The following is a 16,317-nucleotide window of genomic DNA, read 5'->3' on the forward strand; positions in this document are numbered from 1 at the left end:
ATTTAAAAACTTTTTTTTACAAAGATTTATTTATTTCATGTATGTAGGTACCCTGTCACTCTCTTCAGACACACCAGAAGAGGGCATCAGATCTCATTACAGATGGTTGTGAGTCACCATGTGGTCGCTGGGATTTGAACTCAGGACCTCTGGAAGAGCAGTTGGTGCTCTTAACCACTGAGCCATTTCCAGCCTTTAAAAACTCTCTTGTACTAATTCTCGTTCCCTGTTATAGCTTGAGCTTTTCATTTTTATCTCATTAATTCTCAAAGATTTAGTTATTAAGAGCACAAGCCTATCTCTCATTACGTGTGTGTGTGTGTGTGTGTGTGTGTGTGTGTATGTGTGTGTGTGTGTGTGTGTGTGTACTGGTGCTGGACGGTGCACATGCACATGAGCATGTCAGGGGTCAGCCTGGTGCTGCTCCTCACAAGCTCCCCACTTGTTTCTCAGAGAGTCTCTCATCTAGGACGTGGGACTCAATAATTACACTAAGCTGATTGGCCAGCCAGCTCCGTAAACCCTCTTGTCTCCTCCACCTCCCCAGTGCTGGGATCCCAAGCACAGGTCACCAGGTGCTCCTGGCTTGGTGTCTGGGTACTAGAGATCTTTTTACATGGGCATGGGGATTGAACTCAGGGCCTCAAGCTTGTGTAGCAAGCTCTTTACTGCCTGAGCCATCTCCCTACACATTTAAATTACTTCTCTTGTTAAAATACTACAAGAGCCCTTGTTTCATTTCAAAACATTCAAAAAGACAAGTATTCTTTCCCTAACTTTGAAGATAGCACAGTATTTGGAGAAAGAATCAAAGAAGGTACATCTGTCCTTCTGTCCTACAGACATAAAACAGAACCCATGCTGAAAATCTGACCAAATCAAGCAACAGTCACAAGAGCCCTCTTTGGAGTGGGCGAGTTCAGAGTTCAAATCCTAACTCCACTGTTCATCAGTAATGCAGCCTTCAGTCTCAGGTTCATCACAGAAACAGAGAGAAGCCTCGCCTTCTTGGAGGGCTGTGATGTCGTACTGAGATTGCCTTAGTGGCAGTGGCTTACCTTCATAAGAAAAGAGTTTTATCTTGCTAAAAAAAAAAACAATTTATCTCCTAAAAAACATAGCACTTACGTTTTATATGTAACCTATGCTTTAAAAATTCACATAGGTATAAATCATACACAATTTACTATTATGATTATACATGACGTTCAGATACAATCACGACAGGATTACTAAATCTAAAGCACAGTGATTATATCAGTCAAAGCAAAACGGAAAAAATGTTTAAGAGATGGTTGGCATGACTTGTCTGTGTAACATGAAAACTCTGTGTAACAGAACTAGGAGGAGCCTAGATTAGAACTCAGTACGCTAGGCCCCAGTCCTAAGTTAATGCACCCAAAACCACAAGGATCTCCACAGTGGGCAGGGCCATGTGCTACTGTGGTATCCGACAGAGCCACACTTAAGGGATCTGCTCTGCCATGCTTCCCTTTAAATTCTATACAGTACTGGTTCTGACGAAGCATTCTAAAGCTGCTGTGTGACAACTCTCAGGCACACACATGCAAACCAATGCAGGAGACCTCGCATCTAAAGGGCTGTTTGTGCTCTCAATGCAGCCTGCACATCCATCCACACAGTGGAAAACCATGGCAACCATCTCTTCCTTCTTGTTCTTTCTCCACCCAGACCAGCTGGAGACAGGCCAGGAAAAAAGACAGGGTTAGACATGTATGTCTTTAATCATTTAAAACACATGCTCGACTGTGCTTTCAACTGTGTTCCTGGATCTGGGATACAGTATATTTCCATGGAGGTCTAGCCCTATGTGACCACTGCTGGATTAGAACAAAGTTTAATACAAATATAAGAAAACACCCTAGACACTTGAAAGAAAGAAAGGAAGGAAGGAAGGAAGGAAGGAAGGAAGGAAGGAAGGAAGGAAGGAAGGAAGGAAGGAAGGCAGGCAGGCAGGCAGGCAGGCAGGCAGGCAGGCAGGCAGGCAGGCCGGCCCTAGTGAAGCCTGATGCTTTGCATACTTAAAATAAATTATAAAAACAATGTGAGTAGGTAAGAAAAGGTTATTCTCGGACTGGAGAGATGGCTCAGTGGTTAAGAGCACCAACTGCTCTTCCTGAGGTCCTGAGTTCAATTCCCAGCAACCACATGGTGGCTCATAGCCATCTGTAATGAGATCTGATGCCCTCTTCTGGTGTGTCTGAAGGCAGCTACAGTGTACTCATATACAATAAATAAAATCTTTAAAAAAAAAAAAAAAAAGAAAGAAAGAAAGAAAGAAAAGGTTATTCTCATGGAGCCAAAATGGTCAGGTAAAGTCAAATACACTTTAAAAGAGCAAGAAAACACATTCAAATTCCAATAACCATAAGACCATCATAGGGCCTCTATGAGCTCTAGGCTTTCTTTTCAAATGAAGACGCCATGCCTAGACAAGGAAGTGGCCACCATCCTTAAGGATGGAAAGCACAATTACCTTTTTGCCAATCCACACACTAGGGCTACATTAAACTTGAAGAGGGCCACTGAGACAGTTCAACAGATAAAGGTGCTTGTCTCTAACACGAGGACCAGAATCCAATCCCCAGGCCCATATGGTGGGAGAGAGCCGACTCCCACAAGTTGCCTTCTGACCAGTACATATGCACCATGGCATGCACACACATACACATGTACACTCAGAAATGATACATACATACATACATACATACATACATACATACATACATACATACATACAGGTCATGCTGGTTTTAAAACAAACTGGCAAGATGGCTTGGTGGGTAAAGGTGCTTGCTGTGCAAGCCTGGCAGAGTGAGATGGGTCCCTGGAATCTATAGTAAGGTGGGAAAAAACCGAGTTTACAAGGTGTCCTCAAACATCCACACGCTGTGGCCTGGCTCCCTCCCCCAATGCAGAATGTGCAGGAACACACACCTACACACACACACACACACACACACACGCAGAGTGAGAACTTTCAAACTGTTAAAAGGTGACCACCCTATATACCAAGATTGGGAACTCAGACTTTTTGGCAGACATTCTCAAAGGTAAGAATGGGTTTGCACCTGGAGAGGTGCTCTCACAGGGCTGTGATAAATCACAACAGTGTATATAACTATCCGCTTTTAAATCAGATGCCACAAAGAGCTAGGGAGCCCTGCTCTACACGACTAGCAAGGTATCTTAAAACCCTGTGATTCCACGACTCTTACTATTACTGCATTCTTACTTGTGTGTGCACATGGGCATTTGTGCACGTCCTGGTGTGCATGCTGAGGTCAGAGGTCAATTCTGTGAGCACTGGTTCTCTCCCTTCCACCATATGGGTCCATGGCACTGAGATCGGAGCTTGGCCTTGGGGACCTGCGATAACTTGCTGAGTCACCTCACTGGCTTCTCCATGACTCTCAAAAGTACAAAACTGCACATGCTGGTAACCCACAGGGCAAGCTCTTGGAGGTACATCTTATAGAAAGATGGATTTGGACAGCTGCATAAGTACACTGTGTGCTATGAATATCTTTACAGTTGTAGCCTGGGAACGGGAAAGACGGTCCAGTGGGCAAGAGCAATTGCTGTGCAAGTAGGAAAAAGAGTCCAAACCCCTGCACCTATTTAAGAAGCCAACTACGCTGCATACGAATGGGAGCCCCGGTCCTGTGGGTCCTGGGTGCTTGCTAGCTGTCGCCTAGCTTCAGGGTCAGTGAGCGACTATCTCAAGGCACAGACAGGGCAGGGAGTTAATGGTAGTTCTCCTCTGGAGTGCACTCACGGGCTGTGTGTAGCTGCATACCGCATATACACAGTTGCAGTTGGTAAGGCTGAGAGTGCCTGCCGGTAAAATTCTTGCCACCAAAGCATGAGGACATGAGTTTGTGCCCCACTGTTATAAAAAGCCAGGCCTGCTGACTTACAATGGTGACAAGTGGGTTCCTGCCACTCGGGCCAGCCAGCCAGCTTAGCCAAAATGGCAAGGCCCAGGTCAGTGAGAGAGACCTGTCTCAAGTTCCAGATGGACTCCAACGTTGGCCTCTGACTTCTGCATAAGTACACATGCACGCATGCATGCACGCACGCACTTGTGCACACACACAAATACACACACACACACACACACACACACACACACACACACACACACACTTGCATGCAGCAGATAGCCAGCTCAGGCCTACACACACATTACATCTTAACCAAGTGCTCTCTCCATTTGCAGTTGACCTGTGAACTAAACATAATAAAACCACGACTCTTTAGACTAAGTAAGGACTTTAACAGAGGACGATTTTACCAAAGAATCCAACTCAGAAAAACCCAAGGATCTGTAAATACATGCAAGACTTCGAGTATGTGCTTCTAGTTCTTTTTCCTTTGTTTGTTTTATCACTGTGTAGCCCTGGATAGCCTTGAACTCTCGATCCTCCCAGCCTCTTGACTGCTGGGTTAAGAATTACACTATGCCAAGTGAGTATGTGCATTCTTAGGACAAAGTAACCCATTATTTTCTTCAGACCCTAAATAAGATCAACAGATCTGAACTGGTAAGGAGACCACAAATTTAAATAAAACAAATGTTTAAAAATACTAATTTATGAAATTTTAAGAAAAGATAATTTCTTAAGTAAAAAAAAAAGTGCTGTACTTTTACTCTTGACTAATTGGGAATATTTAATGGAAAGCACAGAGACAAGAAATACTTGGATCTGACAAACAAAACCCCAACTATACCATAGCAGAGGCACCTGGAGCAGAGGGAGCTTCGTATAGTCTAGCATTCATGACACACTGTAACTCATTTAAGGCCACTAGGGTGAGCAAAGGGGTCAGCATACACTAGCTGGAGGATGGGAATGAACCAAAGTACAATATCGCCCTCTGCTGGACTCAGCTGGTTAAGATAAACCTCAAAGAATCAGCAAGACTTTTCCCAGTTCAGTTTGGGGTATCCTAGATAGCAATGTTGAGGTGTGGCTTTACAGCAGCAACAAAGTCTACCTGGATTAGGCCCACAGCACAGGGAGGAACCGGGAACAATGCTGCAGCCCAGGACAAATGCTCATGATGGAGGAGGTCACAGGCTAAAATGGAGAGCTGCCACTGCTCATTAAATAGTTATGTGTCTCTCGAAACGACTTCCAAACACATGTTTACGTCCAGACTGCTGCTCGCAGCCTCACTGAAGGCAGGAAATGTCCCTGTTGCAATTGCATAGACTTGCCAGCCAATTTCTGAGAATAACTGTCTACTGTGTGGCGTAGTACCCAAGGCTCAGTCAGACACGGAAGATAGTCACCACTTACATTGCCCTCCCCTCCAAGGCCCCAGGAACATCACAGAAGGGGCAGGAGAGGGTAAACACCAGCAGAAAGGGAAGCATATGGTGTAGCCACTTCCTCTAGGCTGAAATATCCTCTCATAGAAGGGGCACGACACTCATGAGGCTCATGGAACTTACAGGAGGGCTGGCAAAAGTCTCAGCAGCTGAAGGGATTTGTGGCCAAGCCAGACAACCATCTTGATCTCTAGTACTCATATAGTTTAAGGAAATAACCAACTACTGTAAGCTGTCCTCTGACTTCCACAGACACACTGTGACAAATGCTACTCTCTCTCTCTCTCTCTCTCTCTCTCTCTCTCTCTCTCTCTCTCTCTCTCTCTCTCTTCCCCCCTCCCAAATATTTTAAAAGAAACAGTAACCTCACAGTTCTCAGAAAACTCACAAAAGTCCCAAGACTCACAAGGTCCCCCTCAGCCCACCAGGGATTAGATGAAGAGTAAACAAGCAAGAAAGACAAGAGACTCTTAGGCGAGAAGCCAGGCACAGGCTGGACAGGGATTCCATGAAGCACCTCTCACGGGATGTGACAAAGACCTGGGATAAGGGAGGCACCCAAGAATCAGTGGGGGTGAACTTTACAGCATTGGGGATATGGAACCTGAAAAGGCCACCTCCTGTAGCCAGGCAGGACCCCCAGTGCTGGAGACAACATACGATGACACGGACTGCCAGCAGTAGGCCAGGATGGAGACATCTCAGAAGCCCATGGCAGCTCCTTGTAAAAACTGGTTGTTCCCATTTCTCCTGACCTTAGCCCTGGACAGCGGCTGCATGGATTTCATTTGTGCGTGACTGCCTTTCAGTTGGCCTTGGTGTGCATAACCATTCTATTATATCTGACTTTCCTATTTCTTTCTCCTTCTTCTCTGGTGAATTCTGTGAAACTAGATGTTCCTTGATGTTATGATTCTTAAACAATTGGAAATTGAGGCATAGGGGGCACAGCACAGCACAGCCCTAATGGTCCAGGTGCATGCTGTGTGTTCTCATCTTGGAAACAATGTAATAACTGCACAATGGTAGTTCCAGATTAATGCTTGCCTTGCAAAGAAATTAAAAAATTATTAGAAAATGAATTAGAGCCAACATTGGAATCTTAAGAAAGGAAAAAGTTATTGAAGTTAGAAAATAAGTTTTATATAACATTTGAGAGTATTTCCTGGATAAGGAAGTATAGAATATATAAAATTATATACTAGTAAACTAAGTCAAAATACTGGGACTCTTATGAGAGTCCTTGTGTGCAAGGAACAGAAAGCTAGCGGAACCACTGAGCTAAGGGTTAACTCGATTCTTGCTGGCCACTGCCTGGCAGCTTTGCCTGTGTCATTTATCATTAGAGCTTCCTAGGAGAATGCAAGTAGCTGACCTCAGAGCTTTGAGCTCTGAAGTATAATAAGTTAAAAGTTAAAGTTTAAATAATGATAAGTTTACAATTATTATTATTTTGGCAACAGGCCTGGGAATAGGGGAAGCTTGAAACTTTGGGGAACAATTGTAATTCTTAGTTTTTTGCGGGATGTGGTTATTCTTTTGAATTTTATTTGGCAATGATTATACAATGTCTTTTTTCTACCTGCTTTTGGATTATCAATAAAAGACTGGGGCAAGAGAAAGGCTAGAGAGCATGTGAAGAGTGAATGAGAGAGAGCTTGTGGAGAGCGAATGTGAGAGCGAGTGAGAGAGCATGAGAAGAGCATGTGAAGAATGAGTGAAGAGAGAATGTGAGGTGTGTATGAAGATTGTGTGTGTGTAAGTGAAAGGAGAGTGCATGTGGTGTGTGTGAGATGTGTGTGAGGTGTGTGTGTGAGAATGGAAGGGTAATGAACAGAGGTGTGCATGAGAGTGGGAGTTTGAGAAAATAAAACCGCTATAAAAAAAAGCAGAGAGCGCAAGAGAATGCAGAGTGTGTGCAGCCTCAAGCTGTGACAGAGGGAGAGGGAGAGGGAGAGGGAGAGGGAGAAAGAGGGAGTTCACTCTCCCCAGACGTTGATTGTTCATTGTTCTTTTTTTTTTTTTTTTTTAAGGAAGATCCCATTTTCCCTGGCAGAAAGGCTAGAAGCAAAGCAGGGTTTTCAGAACCCAGCTTTCAGCCATGAACATCCTTCCAAGAAGGGCTGTCTCCTGTTTCATTAGTTTCCTGTCCTAACAACACAAATCTCCCTCAGCAACTCTTCACCCGTTAGCAGTTGACTGGGGGTCTAGTTTTTCGGCTGCAGTTCTAACAGAGCTAAGCCTCCCTCTTACATTTGAATTAATGTGACTCTATTTTGATTTTGGTTTTCTTTTCTTTTTTATAACTAATTCCAAGTTTGAAAAATAAAACTTGACTGTTCAATTTGGGCAACACCCAACAATCTTTATCTTTGTGTGTCTCTCTGTCTCTCTATCTCTGTCTCTCTATCTCTGTCTCTCTATCTCTGTCTCTCTGTCTCTCTGTCTCTCTCCTCCCTCCTCCTCCCTCCTCCCTCTCTGTCTCTCTATCTCTCTCTGTCTCTCTCTGTCTCTCTCTCTCTCTCTGTCTCTCTCTGTCTCTCTCTCTCTCGCTCCTTCCTCCCCTCCCTCTCTCTCTGTCTCTCTCCTCCTCCCTCTCTCTCTCTGTCTCTCTCTCTGTCTCTGTCTGTCTGTCTCTCTCTCTCCCTCCCTCCCTCCCTCTCTCTCTCTCTCTCCCTCCCTCCCTCTCCCTCTCTCTCTCTCTCACCTACGATGAATTCAGGACCCTCTTGTCTTGGTCACAGACCCACTCCTCATCTTTACTCTTCCTATATAGTTAGTCCAGGCTGCCCTCCGGCTCACAGCAATCATCCCGCCCAGTTTCCCAAGTGCTCAGCTTACAGGTGAGAATCACCACACCCGGCTTCCCAATTCTAGAGCAGGGAGAAGGGTTTGAGACAGGGCTTCTCTATGCAGCTCTGGCTGTCCTAGACTCACTCTGTAGATCAGGCTGGCCTTGAACGAGCAGAGCTCCTCCTGCCTCTGCCTCCCAAGTGCTGGGATTAAAGGAGTAAACTACCACCATAAGGCCTATGCTTCCAAATTCTTTATGGGGATTTTTCTCTAAACTTTCTTTTATTGGTTATAATTTGGTTTGAGTTAAATTTACTTTCCTTGAGCTTCCTAAAACTTATACCTTTTAGCAGATGCTTTTACCAGTTTTCCTTGCATTGTTTGAAATTTACCTGTCCAAAGTTTACAGCCCTTCTCCCTACCCTCAAGAATATATTTAGATATGTTTTTTAATTCTTAAGTTTGAGTTGGCAAGACGGCTTAGCAAGTAAACGGACCTGTTGCTAAGGATGATGACCTGAGTTCAATGCCTGGGACCACACGGCAGAAAGATAGAATTAGTTACTGCAAGTTGTCCTGACTTCTACACAGGTACACACTCACACACGCCGACGTATACGCATATGCACAAATAAAGCAAAATAGAAATATAAAAAGAATCTTAAGAGTATTAATTCCTCAAAGTGTAGTCTTTGTAATACTAGCACCGGTCAGTTTGCTGTTTAGAATGCAAATTCCTAAGCCCAACCTGACCAAATACAGACAAATCTCTGGGACAGTGTCTGGGAAACTCTTTGGGCTAGGCTCAAATACCTGGCGACCCTCTGCCCCAGCTCCTGAATACTGGGATTACAGGCAGGAGCCACCATGCCTACCTAGGAATAAACCTTATATATGTTGAGAGTTTAGGAACCTGTATCTAGAAGACACTTCAAATAAAAAGTTCTCAAATTATGTACTGTTAGCTAAATGTGATTTTTATCAATGTAGCCTTTTAAACTGTGGGTGACAACCACATCTGGTGTCATATAATTGAATGTGGAGGGGTTACAAGAAAAAACTGACAGTGGTAAAAGTGTCTGAATGTGCAACAACCAAACTTAATTCAAAATCACCTGTGTAATTAATCCGAGACACGTCTGGCCATGCTTGCTCATGTCCCATCATGCAACACTGCAGCCTTGGTTCTGCACACACAACATGCCCAGGCTGGCCTCAAACTCCTCACTATCCTGCTTCCACACCCAGTGCTGAGGTTACAAGTCTGAGCCTTTATACCGAGCTTGCATCCCCATTTTTGTTTTTTAGAAATTAGAAATCCCTAGCATACACTTCACACACGCTCTGAAGTGTGCAATGACCTTACCTCTCTCACAGACAGCTGCGGTGGGAAGGACACAGATAAAACCACGCTGGTGAATTCAAACCCAGAGGCTTCAACCTTTTGGCACACCTAGAAGAGTATTACAAACAGGTAAACCCCCAAGAATTTCTGAAAATGGGGCTCTAATAATGAAAGTTCTCCAGGAGCCGACACCGGACAGCTTCCTGGCACTCAGTCAGGAGTCGGGGGCTGAGGCTCAGCGGTGCTGCACTTGCCAGGCCAATCTCTAGCTCGGCCCCAAACGAAGGCAATCAAGAAACATCCACATCTGAGTAGCTCGAGCTTGTCATAAACATCTTGAGGTTAAGTGACCTGCACAACTGGCAGTTTCAGGATAACACACTGGATGTCAGTTTTTATTAATTCTGCAGTATGTGGATACAACAATTTCAGAATAGTTGGCCTTTTTTAATGAAGAGATGTTAGTGACCCCCCTGGACTAAGGCAAGCAGGCGTGAACGGTGGTGTTCAGGAACGGTTACGGCTGACCCCACCTGTCATCACAGCTCTGCTGAGGAATGGATGTTTACCTCTGTGATAAAGTCCTTCTCGCAGAATCCCTGAAGAATCCCTAAGCAAACATTGCACACTCTCCAATTTGAAGGCTTCGTGGCCGCCATGTTTTCATCTTCAGTAACAGAGACGCCCTCCTCTCCATTTGCACTCAAAGTACCAACCCCATCTTCGTGTAGACGAATCTTCTTCAACGGTGGGTCTGGAGCGTCCAGGATTAACTCATGGTTCTCAGATCCCAGAAATGTTTGTAGATCATCGAGCAACTCCTGAAAAGTTAGTAAGAGAAAAAGCAATGACATTTTAAAGTGGCTCTGAGGGTCTCACAATGAAGCATGAAAGTCAGCCAAGAGCCATGACCCCCTTTTCGTTTGCTTGCTTTGTTTAATCAGTAGTGACTGACCTTCCCAATAGAACCAACAGCCAGATTTGTAATCTTGTTGAGGAACCTTTCTCCTTAAAGTTAGGGTTTTAGCTTCACTGATTTATGAAATTCTTTTGGAAAAACATTCATATGCAGTAGGCATTTGATTAGTGCATGGGTTAACTACACTAATAATAAATTCAGAGTCACCAGTAATGGATGATGTCACTGGTCTTGCACAAAGGGCCTGCCTGCCTCTGAGCACTGGTATGAAAGGACTGCCTGCCTTGCATGCCACAGATCCCAGCCCTCTAGAGCCCACAGAGCAGGCTCGGGCAGAGGCAGCAGATAGCTGCTGAGTTCAACCCACCCAGGGCTACCAATGAGGCACTGTCTCAAAACAAGATGTAATGAAGACTAATCGCAGGCCTCACAGGTCGGACGGGGCTCACACATCGCGGGTCCATATCAACTGAGGAGTAACCAACTGAGTACAGCACTGGCTTTCTAGGAATCCAACACACATGTACATACTATCTTATATAGCTAGACATGAGCACATACATGTACATACTATCTTATTTAGCTAGATAAGAGCACACATGAACATACTATCTTATACAGCTAGACATGAGCACACACATGAACATACTATCTATCTGATATAGCTAGACATGAGCACACACATGAACATACTATCTATCTGATTAGCTAGACATAAGCACACACATGAACATACTATCTTATATAGCTAGACATGAGCACACACATGTACATACTATCTATCTGATATAGCTGGGCATGAGCACACACATGGACATACTATCTTATATAGCTAGACATGAGCACACACATGTATATACTATCTTATATAGCTAGACATGAGCACACACATGTTCATACTATCTTCTATAGCTAGACAAGAACACACACATGTTCATACTATCCATCTTATATAGCTAGACACGAGCACACACATGAACATACTATCTTATATAGCTATACATGAGCATACACATGTACATACTATCTGATATAGCTAGACATGAGCACACACCTGTACATATTATATAGCTAAAATGAGCACACACATGTACATAGCTATACATGAGCATATACATGTACATACTATCTATCTTATATAGCTAGACATGAACACACACATGGAAATACTGTCTTATATAGCTATACATGAGCACACACACACCTGGGGGGGCAGATATAGCTGATTTTTATTCTTGCTAAGTTATTTTACAACGTCCTAAGCATAGTGCGAGTTAACGCAAAATCTTATCATTTAGAGATTGATTAAGCAAAGACAATTTTTGAGACAATTTACCAAAATACATAGATTTGGTAGTACTAAAATTTGGGGCTATAATTATGTTCTATTTATATGCATTAAGCGAAAGCAGCCCTGGTCTACATTTGTGTCTAATTTCTGTCATCTGTGTATTTGAATACAAGAACAAGGATCCACTTTCAAAGGCTGCTGCTTCTGCCACTCCACCCAGCAAAACATTTTGCTTTCCTTGTGCTTCTACTACATCAAGCCAGTTTGACTTTTCAGTTGTTCGACAAATCCACTCAAATTTAGTTAGACTACACTAACTGGAGAACATTTTTTCAGTCAAACGTTGTTGACTGATTAGCAAGCACTCCAATTTTCACAAGCATCATGCATACACACATACTGGTATATTATGACCCACACGAATGTTAATTGCTAACATTTGTAACATTAGTATAAGATAGTATGTACATGTGTGTGCTCATGTCTAGCTATATAAGATAGTATGTTCATGTGTGTGCTCATGTCTAGCTATATAAGACAGTATGTGCATGTGTGTGCTCATGTCTAGCTATATAAGATAGTATGTACATGTGTGTGCTCATGTCTAGCTATATAAGATAGTGCATGTGTGTGCTCATGTCTAGCTATATAAGATAGTATGTACATGTGTGTGTCATGTGCATGTGTGTGCTCATGTCTAGCTATATAAGATAGTATGTACATGTGTGTGCTCATGCCTAGCTATATAAGACAGTATGTGCATGTGTGTGCTCATGTCTAGCTATATAAGACAGTATGTGCATGTGTGTGCTTATGTCTAGCTATATAAGATAATATGTACATATGTATGCTCATGTCTAGCTATATGAGATATATAGTATGTTCATGTGTGCTCATGTTCAGCTATATGAGATAGATAGGTACATGTGTGCTCATGTTCATATATAAGATAGTATGTACATGTGTGTACTCATATATAGCTAGCTATATGAATGAAGCACAACAAAGTTTAAAACATTTCAGAAAAGCTTTTGAATATTTTGTTTATATTTATTCACAAAGAATATTACAAGTCAAAATTGCTACCAGTTTTATACATATTTTGAATCTAATAAATATATATATACATATATATACATATACATACATATATATATATAGTGTGTGTGTGTGTGTGTGTGTGTGTGTGTGTGTGTGTGTGTGTGTAAGAGAGGGGGGTGTGCAAAGAGCATATAAGAAAGGTTACACAAAGCTGGGTATAAGCTGAGCATTTGCACACAGCAACCGTGACTGCCTACGTGCCATTACTGGTTTCCAATTGCTTGCACATACTTAATAATTGATATCATCCCTTAAAGTCCAGTGAAGTAGAAGGTGTCACCATTCCCATGCACAGAGTAGTAAACTGAAGCTGTACAGTAGTAGAGCTGAGATTCAAATCCACGTCTTCTAGCTCCAAATTCTAGGCTTTGGATTCAGACACACTATTCAATTCCTAGCTTCCTCACTTAATAGCTGTTTAACTTTGGGCAAGCTGCTTAACCTCTCTGTGTTTCAGTTGCTTCATCTGAAAATAGAGACAATCACAGCATGTACTTACAAATGATTAAACGAAAGCCTGACACGTAGCAATACTAGACACACACTAGGCACTATTATTATTTCTAACATAGTAGAAACAACACAATGACAGAAAAATGATAGCAACTGCCACATCGTTTATTAGCAACTTTGAAAATAGAAAACTAGTGTATGAGTATATTTATTTACTTACACATGTATACAAGTACTGTTAGTTCAACCATATGTCACAAGTATGTTATGTACTTTATATGAAAGTATTCTATTCAACAGCACAGCTCTCCATGTATTAATGTAAATGTTAAAGACTCTATCTAAGGGTTCTTATGTTACCAGTTTCAGGAATAATGACTCAATAAGCACTTGCCTTTAAAGGCTTCCCACAGAGCCAGGTATCACATAATGCTCCTGACAATAGCAGACTGCACAGCTATGGACGGTGGACCCTTAGATTACACAGCCTCATATCCTGCAGCCATCCTAAGTATACTCCATCACGTTCACACAAGCAAAGAGTCATCTCAGGACACATCTCTCAGAACATATCTCCTCAGTGAGTGAAACCAGCGGCAGGCTGGTGACGTGGATCAGTGACAGAGTAAGGGCACACGTGAAGCCCTGGGTTCTGTCCCAGCACAAGCATACATATACACATACATTTAAATGGTAAGACACAACAACGGATTGGTAACCCAGGCAATACAGTGTTAGGTAAGAGCACTTGTCATACAAGTCTAATGACCTGTTTGATTTCCGAGTCTATGGAAGGAGAGAACCAATTATAAACATACACGCATGCACGCCAACACACACACACACACACACACACACACACACACACACACACACACACACACACACACAGAGAAGTGCTCACATCATATCATAAATAGAGAAAAATTCAATTTTAAAAAGTATAACCAACCTCACTTTCTATTTAAAAGAAGAATCAAGATTATGCCCTGCCCATCCTTGTTGCTTTGCATTAATGTATGTGAGAAGCAATATCTTGTGGTATTGTGTCTAGATACCCTTTATAAAATATCTACACAAATATTAAACATAGCAAAAAAATAAAATCCCACCAAAGGTCCCTCTCTACACTGTTCAACAGTAGTCACTTGAAACCAACTTTATTCCTACATCAAATTTTTAAGGTAACTGCAGTTTCAAGATTACCTCTGTAGGAATCATTCTACTAATCCTCCTTCTTAGTGGAGTTATAGGCTGCTCGCTGTACTCAAAGCTACAGTGACTGACATTGATTCCACAAAAAGCTGCCCTTTAATTTAAAAGAATATACCTTTGTATGGGATGCTTGTAAGGGCCTAGGAAGATCCATACCGAGAATCTGAAGATGCATCTTTGCAGGTGCCAGACCTGGAGCAGCATCTGGGCCACACGCCTGTTCTCCCCTCCTTCAGTGGGAACATACTGAACAGCCCAACTACAAGAGAAAACCAAAACGAAAGCAGTTTCAGCATTTCACAGCCACAGACAAACATGTCCTTAGAAAGAAAGGCTAGCTGTCATTTGAAAAATTCTATTTTGTACTCTACAAATACTGCTTGTCATATCTATATTCTAAAATATGAACTTGACTATGTGATTATGTGGGTTATAGAAGAGAGGAACAAAGAAAGCCAAGCTTGCTCTGGACATGACATTACGAACTTTCAGATACCAGGACTTGGGACCACTCAGGGTTGCCTGTGTAAACCTTTCAAGAAAGTACTTACAATATGGGGATATACTCTATTTAAAAAAAGTCAAGAAACTCTGTGTGATCAAGTATTTATTTCAGTTTCAGAATCCCTCTATCAGTTCACTTAACCTATTAATTTAATGTCCAATAAAGAGTCTATGAGGAGTTGGAAATAATTATGTAAAAATGCATCTTCTTGCCAGGTATGAGGACTCGCACTTATAACTTCAGTACACAAGAGGCTGAAGCAAAAGGATCTCCATGAGTTCAAGGCTAACCTGGGCTAAATAAAGTCAAAGTCAGCCTGGGCTACATACAGAGTGAGACTTTAGAGAGAAATAAGGGGAGGAGAGATCTTCATAGTCCCCTAACAGAGAAACTTGGTGGTTATTTTATTTTTTCCTGTTTCTGTTAATTAACATCAAATATTTGATTCAATACAGAATTAACCTTTAAATAAATATAGAGTTAACCTTTAAGTAAAAAGAGAAACAAATACATCTCCCTCTAAAAAACAAGTCTGTAAGCTCTTTAAGAGGACACTTCATAGTGAAACTTCTCTGGATTTAATTAACAATATTCAAATTTAGGCTCTTCCTTTTGGCATAAAGACTGCTCTTTCTCCATAGTTCACTAGAATAAAGGCATCATGCAAAGCCAGTAAACAACACACCACCACCTCCGGGCTGTGAAAAGTTCCCAAACCTGATTAAGAATTACCAAACTACCTGTTCTGAGTAATTTGATAAGGTTTCAAACAACTCAAACAAAAGTCCTGTGTGTGTGTGTGTGTGTGTGTGTGTGTGTGTGTGTGTGTGTGTGTTAATAATCAAAGCTGCAAACCCTTTCACCTAGCAATAATCGTGACTCCTCAATCATGTTAACATTAAAAGGACATACACGTTGAAGACGAAATGAATCGTAGGATTTCGTAATGGGTTGTCTCTGTTACTGGATTTATCTTTGAAAACAAGCCCCGAGAAATACTTCTTACACTAAGTTTTTCGTTGCTGGACTCCGCTGGTAAGAGTTTTGCTGTTTGAAAGAACTGAAAAGTCACAACAAAAGTCCCTCTCAGATGTCAGAATCTCTAAAGGGATTGACTCCCTTCTCCACGCGCCACATATCTAGACCAGTCTCATCAAATGGAGAGGAAGGATTTTTTTTATATACCAATATATATGTGTATATATATATATATGATATATATACATATATCATATATGTGGTATATAAAATATATATATATATCGAAAATATCTCGAAAAGAAGGCACCGGAAAGAGGAGGTATAGCTGAAAAAGTCTCGCGTTTCACACCATAAG

The 16,317-nt window shown here is 42.1% G+C and overlaps 1 protein-coding gene across 1 annotated transcript in view; it reads right to left on the reverse strand.

The window, feature by feature from the left end:
* Positions 1–10,366, reverse strand: part of Pus10 (pseudouridine synthase 10) — a 52,460-nt gene extending 42,094 nt beyond the window's left edge. Inside the window, exons 1-2 of the mRNA XM_032917020.1 lie at positions 10,067–10,366; positions 9,519–9,605 (exon numbers count right to left, since the gene is read on the reverse strand). Of these exons, the coding sequence (XP_032772911.1) occupies positions 9,519–9,605; positions 10,067–10,351 (372 nt within the window). The 5' untranslated portion in view covers positions 10,352–10,366. The remainder of the gene's footprint in view (positions 1–9,518; positions 9,606–10,066) is intronic.
* Positions 10,367–16,317: the final 5,951 nt, after the last annotated feature.

Source organism: Rattus rattus, chromosome 11 (genome assembly GCF_011064425.1).
Source record: "Rattus rattus isolate New Zealand chromosome 11, Rrattus_CSIRO_v1, whole genome shotgun sequence".
NCBI classification, from domain to species: Eukaryota; Metazoa; Chordata; class Mammalia; order Rodentia; family Muridae; genus Rattus; species Rattus rattus.